An 8,833-nucleotide genomic window follows, 5' to 3' on the forward strand; every position below is an offset into this window, starting at 1 on the left:
AATCTTTACAATCTAGCTACAGATTCATCGTTTGATATTATTACCTTGTCTTCTTTCCTTAAAAATTTTAAGCCTCTGGGTGCCACGATAATCTTGCCCGGGGTGCCAATATTACTAAAACCGGCCCTGAATATAGGGTCTCGAAGGTGATTAAACAGTGACAACTCTATAGGGCACCGTATGCCTATAATTCGGCCCTGAACATGAAACGCGATTGGTCGTTTCGTAGGAGCCTAGAAATACGCCTCCGATTGGTCGAACGCGAAAGCACGTTTGTTCGTTCAATAACCGTCGATGCCAAGCTGAAAATCACCATTCCGTTACATAATAATCATACAAAATAATAATTGAAAGGCCGAAAAATATAATACGACCCGTATTAAGCCATAGCGGAGAAAGATCGATCCGTTTCGAACTGATTTCGTAGGTAACAATTTTCGAACATGGCGTTGGGATTGATCTGCCGGTTGTCAATTGATTCGACCTTCAGCCATTTGAGTCATTTGGAAGCCACCGCCCGCCGGAGTCGATCGTCTTTCGCATTGCTCGCCAGAACATTCGCTGCCGCCGCCGAGAAAATGGGTTTGCCGCGTGTTTTCTTCGATATGACTGCAAACGATAAGCCCGTGGGCCGGATCGTGATGGAGGTAAGCGTCGATTTTCCCAATTAAAGGAGTTTTTCATTTCTTAAACGTGTCCCTGTTAGAATCCCGGCATGACTGGCCATCTTGGATTTTCTTCGAAGCCGGTTATGCGATTCAATTTCCGGATTGAATTTTTCTCGAAACCGTTAGAAATGTGCATTTTTTAATATTGTTTTAGTATGCATAGCAGAAAATAAAATCTATTTTCCTGTATAACTGATAAGGTTTGATAAACACCCACGACGGTTTCGTTTGCGTCACATTGCTGCCGCACTTGGATTCCTACTGAATCGCAAAATTTTCCATTCACCGATTGCTGCTGACATGTTTGATTACGTATCTTCTACAGGTGAAAATGTAGGATATAATTATGATGCATTGCTAATATTGTTAATAGTCGTAGTATCTTCGAGTACTACAATGAAGTATAATAACATGATTAAATATGTTTTTTTTAGTATTATAATTTGATTTGAAATATCAGAAATACCAGAAATCTGTGATTGAGTTAAAAATGTAATGGAAAAAAACAGAATGCTACCTAGAATTGGAAAGTTAATTATTCTGTTACAAATTTAGCTATTATACACATACATGCACAAATGCGCGCGCGCGCACACACGCACATTGTTATATAAATAGTAAATTTATCTACTTCAATAAGCAGATTATGTTCACATGATGTGCCTCAAAAGATTTATTGTTTAGATTATATTAATAAATGAACAATGTTAACTTTACAATTAATTATGATTTGTATAAAGCAATTCCTATTTTACATGTACAATTATTTAACGTGATTTGTGCAATTTCCATTAAGGTCAATCATAATTTACACATTCAAATAAACCAGACTAAGGTCAATGCGAGTTTAAATGAAATAGTGTTTGATCTATGAATATTCTTGATCGCATTTTTCAAGTTGGTGCTTTACAAAATACTTTTATCCGAAAATTGTCCTGAATTCTGGTTCACGGTTTATTTAAACCTTGTTCTCATCACGTGATACTCCAAATATTTCAGAATTTTGAAAGTATAAATTTGCATTAAATAATCGATAAAATATGTTTTAAATGTTCAAACAATAATATTTTATTTCTCAAACTTATACCATGTATTTGGAATATTATTACATTGATCTTGAGTTTAGTATTCAACATTTTAAAATAGATTCCGATGGATGCATTTGAAATAAATTATTTGGAGTAAGTTTATATTTATATCTATATTTTCACAGTAATGCAATCATAATAAATATTCCATGTGACTACAATAATATTATTAGATTGTCCTAAAAGTTTCTTTCGCTTTTTTTAATAATTAATATATACGCAATATTTTATGTTTTATGTTACATTACTGAATTGTGTACGATTCATTTCGATTCTTACTGTTACAGCATCAATGTCTAAAAAATTAGATTGTCTATTTATATAAACACTGCCACAGGATATAATTGAATACAACTCACGAAAGAAACTTTTGGGACAACCTAATACTATGATGGATCGATAGAAATCCATTTATTATTTACTATTGGAAGGTTTATCTTATAGTCTGCTTTGCATTAAAACAGGAAGATACGTGATCTTATTTGAAAAATGTTTTATGTATTATAATTTTTTCAGGAAAATATATTCATTCAATTTTCAGTTGAGAAGCGATGTTGTTCCAAAGACTGCAGAAAACTTTCGTGCCCTATGTACTGGCGAGAGGGGATTCGGGTACAAAGGAAGCAGCTTCCATAGAGTGATACCAACTTTCATGTGCCAAGGTGGCGATTTCACCAATCATAATGGCACTGGTGGAAAATCTATTTACGGACCAAGATTCGATGATGAAAACTTCATATTGAAGCACACCGAACCTGGCATTCTTTCTATGGCAAATGCTGGTCCAAATACCAATGGTAGCCAGTTCTTCATTACCAGTGACAAGACAAGTTGGCTTGATGGCAAACATGTTGTCTTTGGAAAAGTTGTTGAAGGAATGGATGTGTTTAAAAAAGTATGTACTTGCGTTTTTTTTATCTCTATATCCTTTATTTATATTTTCTTATTGAGCATATGTTGTATTATCAACTCTTGTTGAAATTATAAATAATTGTTACTCTTAAATTTCTTAATTAATTTTAATGAAAAATTGAAATTAAATTAAATTGAATTTCTTAATTAATTAATTTTAGAGTAACCGAAAGCGTTAGTAAATTTGAATAATACATTTTTATCAAGAATGAAAGTTCTAATATTTGTTTATTTTTCATTGTAGTTGGAGTCAATGGGATCTGAGAGTGGGAAGACTTCAAAGAAGATTGTGGTAGCCAACTGTGGAGAACTGTAGATCGTTCAACTAGATACTGTAATAACTGCATTTTGATTTAGCTGTTGCATACAACTGTTGCTGTCTTTATTGTATGACACATTCATTCCAGTCATCATCTTTTTTCTTCGATACTATCAATTTAATTTTTTGCATAAACAAATATACTTTCTCAATGTGAAACAAAAACCAAATCACCCTGCATTGTACTATATTTTTACTATAAATATTTCAAATTTAAATACGGGATAAATTTGAATTCATTATCATCTTTGTTCCAGAAATAATTGTTCAATTTCATTTTCATTCTTACTTAACCTCTAACAAGCAGCACACATTTTGTATACTAAAATGGAATACGAGACAGTTGAAAAAAGTGTTAGATCTCCATTCTTCCATATAATATTCCTCTTTTAATGGTATTAAGTGGTATGGCACATTAAAATGTACATATATGAAAAGTGCATTTCATGAAATAGTTATTTGTATACTATTCGTATTTCAATATCTGTTAAGAATGAAACTAATAAGGATTTGCGTTTTGAAAGTCCATAAGTAGTAAGTGTTACACAATTATTGTACAATGCATTTGTCTGCGAGATTACGATACTTTATCTTATTGTGCTTTTACATTTAGGTCCATGAAAAATGCTCATTATCTAGAGCATTCTTTATTTTATATTTATACACTTTCTTTCCTCAGGACAGGATAATTGATAAACACGTATTTGATCAGTTTGAATTGTAATGTCAGGTAATGCCTTTAGATTATAATTCTATCTTACACTGATGTAACACCAACGTTGAACGAAGGATGTAGTTGCAACGGGTTTCTACAAAATAAAATTGTTTTCAGAAGTATTGTATTATCCATCAATGTTCGCAATTATTATATTTTGCATATTACAAATACCTGTGCTTTCCTTCTTTTTTTCATGTGTTAAACTAAATTATAATACTGCAAAGTATTATGTGAAATAAATAAATGGGCTACGCACAAAGTAAACACCTGTAGAATTAATATAAATAAATATAACTTATCGTTGCATTTACGATGTTCGAATTTGGAAAAATTTATGAACTTTTTAATTGTTTACAACAATTGTTACTGCAAAATTCCTATTCATTGATGTAACTCGGGAAGTAGTTAGCCAATCGAGATGGAATCTTCAGCATATAATGTCAAATGATTATGTTCCCATTTGGAAACATTTTTGAATTTCTTAATGTTTATAACAATTGTTACTGCAAAATCCCTATTTTTTTTATGTAACTCGAAAAGGAATTTACTAAATGCGATCAACCTTTTCACATTTAGTTACATATGTATTCCTGATGATCCCATTTGTAATTATACAGGAGGGTCCCAAAAATGTTGGAGGTCCTTGAAAGGGGTGGTTCGGAAGGTGATTTGAAACAACTTTTTCCTCAGCGAAAATGTTGTCCGAGGCTTCGTTAAGGAGATATTAACAGAAAACCCCGGACCAATTAGAGCGCGAGTAACCGGCGGAGGGCGGTCGCCTAGCGTGAAGCCTACGCCTACCTCGGGTGTACTCGCGTTCCGATTGGTCCGGGGTTTTCTGTCAATATCTCTTGAACCAAACCTCGGACAACATTTTCGCTGAGGAAAAAGTTGTTTCAAATCACCTCCCAGACCACCCCTTTGAAGGTGTTACAATATTGTTGGGACACCCTGTATATACAGGGTAGAGGTTATTTGAAACAACTTTTTTCTCAGCGAAAATGTTGTCCGAGGCTTTGTTAAGGAGATATTAACAGAAAACCCCAGACCAATCAGAGCGCGCGTATACCGGTGGAGCGACCGTGATAGGCGTGGACTACGCGCTAGGCCACCGCCTTCCGCCAGCATACTCGCGCTTTGATTGGTCGACGTTTTTCCTTAATATCTCCTCAACGAAGCCTCGGACAACATTTTCGCTAAGGAAAAGGTTGTTTCAAATCACCTGAACCACCTTTTCCAAGAACCTCCAACATTTTTTGGACACTCTGTATATGATACTCAAGAGATTTCAATCGATCTATTACTATGTTTAACGATAAACACGTAATTATAGTTTGTTTAGTTTCCCAATCTTAAACCATCACTGCAAAGAAATATGATTATAAGACACGTGATAGATCTTTGTAGATTTTATTCATTTTGCGAAAAGTGAAACCATAAATACAATATCAGGATTATATTAACGTTAGTTCGTACAAGTAACAACACATGTACTTAACAGTCATATTTAATGAAACATGTATATTTAGTAAATCCATTTTCCTTTTCAACATTCGTATAATAATTGCCATAATTATTTGCACTTATTCATTTTGTTGGATATTCTAAGGGTATTTCAACAATGATCATTCGACAAAACACAGACGTTGCTTACATTCTGGTAATTCTACACAATATTTTACTATAATTTACTATACAAATTAAATCAGCGCATCATTATTAAAAGTATACGTCAATTTTTATACACACACAATATATTACAATTATTTGATAACCCTTCGACCAGCAAAGGCAAATAAATACACACATTATATTTTTTCTCGATAATGTTGTTTGAGTATTGTTTTGGTACAATAGGAATATTATCAATGTAAAGTAATCTAATTTGTATGCATGTGAAATTACGAGAAAGCCCATTATATTGACGGATTTAATCACGATGGATTGTCACTCTCTAATCACGAGAATTGTATTAATTGATTCATAGTCATGGTTATGATATATTAATTAAGTAAAATTTAATGCAAGAAATGTTATCATCATTCCAAATTAACTAATACTATTTGATTAAGTAAATTTAGTAATTAGTAAAATTAAGTAAAATTTAATGTAAGAAATGTTATCATCATTACGAATTAACTAATATTAATTAGAGCAAATTTTCAAGTTATGTCATTGCTTATATCTTTGTATATTGAGCCAGACTATTCAGTCATTTTATTTTATTCCTTATAAACGAAATCTTTCCTATAAAGAACACATTACTAATTAAATAATGCTTCTCGTTACACTATTGTACCTCGAGTAGTTTAAAAAATACAAAAATACAATACAATTGTACAAATACAATTATGTGTAAAATGGAGTCCAGCCTTGAGCATCCATATTTTTTATGAATAATTTGTTATCTACAGTTTAAAAGACATACACTCGTGATTAGAGGTTATGGTTTATTTGTTTCACATTACAATTAGTCCTTTTTTAAATTATACCTTTCATATGGGGCATAATATTATGATTGACATATTTTGTTTCTGAAATGTTCAGTTCGTTCAACAATATTCCCATTTAGATCTGACTTGTTTTCCCATAAGGAAGCGAATCTTTTTAACAGAACACCATATAACATTTATTGTACGACATTATTTAGTTATACTTCGAAATCGGGGAGTCCAGTTTCAATGTTTTATTTTGGAAATTGGATACTCTGTGGTAAGCATAGAGATTGTACGGGTGTTTTTTTCACATTTATGTAGTAAAAGCTACATTCACCAAACTGTTCAAATCTAAGAAGGGTCTGTTTGAGGGTTGATATCTAATTTTTCAGTTGCACAACATTTTATCTAATTCTGATTTTACTGAAACTACATATTAGTTGAAATCCAGTTTGATTGTGACATTTGTTCCCCCTTTTTAAATTGATTGTTCAATAACGATACCTCATATACGCAGTATAGTGTTCCAGGAAAGTTTTCCTGTATGCCAATACAAATGAATGATCATTTTAATATTAAAAATGTACATGTTGAATTAAATAACCTGCTCCTTTTCGAAGTCGGTTAACAAATTTCAAATATTTTTGGCCAGTATGTATCGCAGTGCCCAAGAGAAAGTAAGAAAACCATAATCAATGACTTGTTTAAAGCGTAACAGAACATGTCTTGAAAAATTATAATCAGTACAACTATACAACAAAACTTTCCTACTGCCCTATGTAAAAATACTAATAATGATTAACAATTATAAATTCTTTTCTTTATACATGTTTGTAAGTGAAAACCTTTCGATTTTGTTTGTATGGATACAAAATTTAAAAAATGTTCGATTAGATATAAAGTGTGTCACAAAAATATTTGAATGTTTGCAGTCAAAAACTGTAATGTAAGAATATAGTTTCTCGATATAAAAAAGGCTACAACAGAAAACTATTATCATTACGCTATTACATAAAAATATATAGTTAGACCACTTTTAACACTATTCCATGCTATATATATCAATGTAAAATACATTATACTCTAAAAATAAAAATAATTGGTACCTACGTATCTTATCAGATCTTCTCTGGATTTTGCAAAAATAATCTTTGTAGCTGTGCTTTGCAGTGGTCATAAAAATATTTTTAAATATTTAGCTTAAGTTATCTGTCTTGTCCCTTAAAATATTTGATTGCAAAGGCTCGAATATTTTAGTGACCTGCTGGAGGTATGCGACTCGTCAAAACAAAAATGTAGAGGTAATACAATCTTTTAACTTCTTCGATTTACATTCCTTTTATTCTTAGAGTTGTATTTATGCAAAAATGTGACGTAATAAAATAATGAAATAAAAAATACAATGTAATTATTGTATATAGTATAAGACAGTGTTTCTCAAACTTAATTTTTAGTGGAAATCATAAAATAGAATTATCCTTGTAATATATTTTAAAACTCTTTGTAAAACAAATGTATTTATAGTTTAAAATTTTGTTTACGTTGTTTACTAATTCTTGCAATTTATTTGATTATTATTTATGCTACTTTAACAGTATGTATTAATAATTTAATTGCTTTTGATCGAATTCAGGTAAAACTATTTAATTGCAAATGAGAAATATAATAAAATTTTAGTTTGAACAGAAGGAAAATGCAAAGTGGCAAATAGTTGTAAGAATGAAGTAATGTTAATAAATTTGCATAAACAAAATTCGACAAATTTAAATTTAATGCAATGAAGGATGCTGTTTCTCTAAAATCAAGATTGATATTTAGGTATAACTCGGAACCTAATTTACATTCCCAGGGAACTGTGAATCACAGCTTGAGAAACACTGACATAATCTATTGAATGACTTGTTCCATTTATTACTATTATTTTGAAAAATCTTCATTACTAAGTTTCCGTAAAATCAGAAAGGATCCCAGGAACTATTTTTGAAATATCCTTCAAAAATTCTTTACAAACATATTATAATAAGTAAGAATAACATCTTAGTCTCGCGACATAAGTCGATTGCAAATATTAATATGAAAAGTTAAACAAAAGTTAATACAAATGAAATGATATACATATTATGATTGAAGTTAAAATCTTCTATAATTTTTCTGCATTAGGTTATAACTTAAGTTATAACACAGTATACTGTGAATAATCGAAAATGTAGATGAAATAACAAACAATTAGAAAAATATCGAAAGGATATCTAATTATAAAAGTATTATAAAAAGGTGTTGCAAATTACAAGGTCTGTTGTTCCGTTGATGGAGCTCATAACTATAGTCGAGAACAGTATTGTAGGCATCTGTATTCGATATTTTTCGAATCGCTGATAAAAAGACAATATCAAGCATGTATAATATGTTAACCTTCGGATAACCTTGTGAGGATTTATTGTTGAGGATGTTATAATATCAATTAGACTTTTACCTGAAATGTTTCGCGTGTTTTTTGTGATACAAAAAAATCTTAGAGGAAAACATTGTTTAATTTGAAGGGGAGCATACTAAGATAAACAAAAAGATTGTTTTTAGGTTATATTTTCTGAGATTTCAAGGTCACTGGGGTTATTTTAAATGGTATTAGGTATTTTTATTATTGTGATATTGTAGCTGATGCAAAAACAAATTCAAACCCGTGTAATATGTTG

The 8,833-nt window shown here is 31.0% G+C and overlaps 1 protein-coding gene across 2 annotated transcripts; it reads left to right on the forward strand.

Moving 5' to 3' along the window:
* The first annotated feature begins 269 nt into the window (after positions 1-269).
* Positions 270-3,822, forward strand: LOC128882014 (peptidyl-prolyl cis-trans isomerase-like). 2 transcript variants are annotated; one of them, XM_054133551.1, is made up of 3 exons: positions 270-647; positions 2,298-2,651; positions 2,913-3,822. In XM_054133551.1, the coding sequence occupies exons 1-3, from the start codon at positions 444-446 to the stop codon at positions 2,982-2,984; spliced, it is 630 nt and encodes a 209-aa protein (XP_053989526.1). In that variant the 5' UTR covers positions 270-443; the 3' UTR covers positions 2,985-3,822. The 2 variants fall into 2 exon arrangements, with proteins under 2 accessions (XP_053989526.1, XP_053989527.1); XM_054133552.1 differs by lacking the exon at positions 270-647 and adding an exon at positions 1,806-1,849 and having other exon boundaries at positions 2,273-2,651.
* Positions 3,823-8,833: the final 5,011 nt, after the last annotated feature.

Source organism: Hylaeus volcanicus, chromosome 9 (genome assembly GCF_026283585.1).
Source record: "Hylaeus volcanicus isolate JK05 chromosome 9, UHH_iyHylVolc1.0_haploid, whole genome shotgun sequence".
Taxonomy (NCBI): domain Eukaryota; kingdom Metazoa; phylum Arthropoda; class Insecta; order Hymenoptera; family Colletidae; genus Hylaeus; species Hylaeus volcanicus.

What these genes read in the sequence shown, in the direction of transcription:
- LOC128882014 (XM_054133551.1), top strand. Translation starts at nt 444, where the DNA reads ATGGCGTTGGGATTGATCTGCCGGTTGTCAATTGATTCGACCTTCAGC. An exon ending in TGGGCCGGATCGTGATGGAG is followed by an intron (nt 648 to 2,297) that starts GTAAGCGTCGAT and finishes TTCAATTTTCAG; the next exon opens with TTGAGAAGCGATGTTGTTCC. An exon ending in GAATGGATGTGTTTAAAAAA is followed by an intron (nt 2,652 to 2,912) that starts GTATGTACTTGC and finishes TTTTCATTGTAG; the next exon opens with TTGGAGTCAATGGGATCTGA.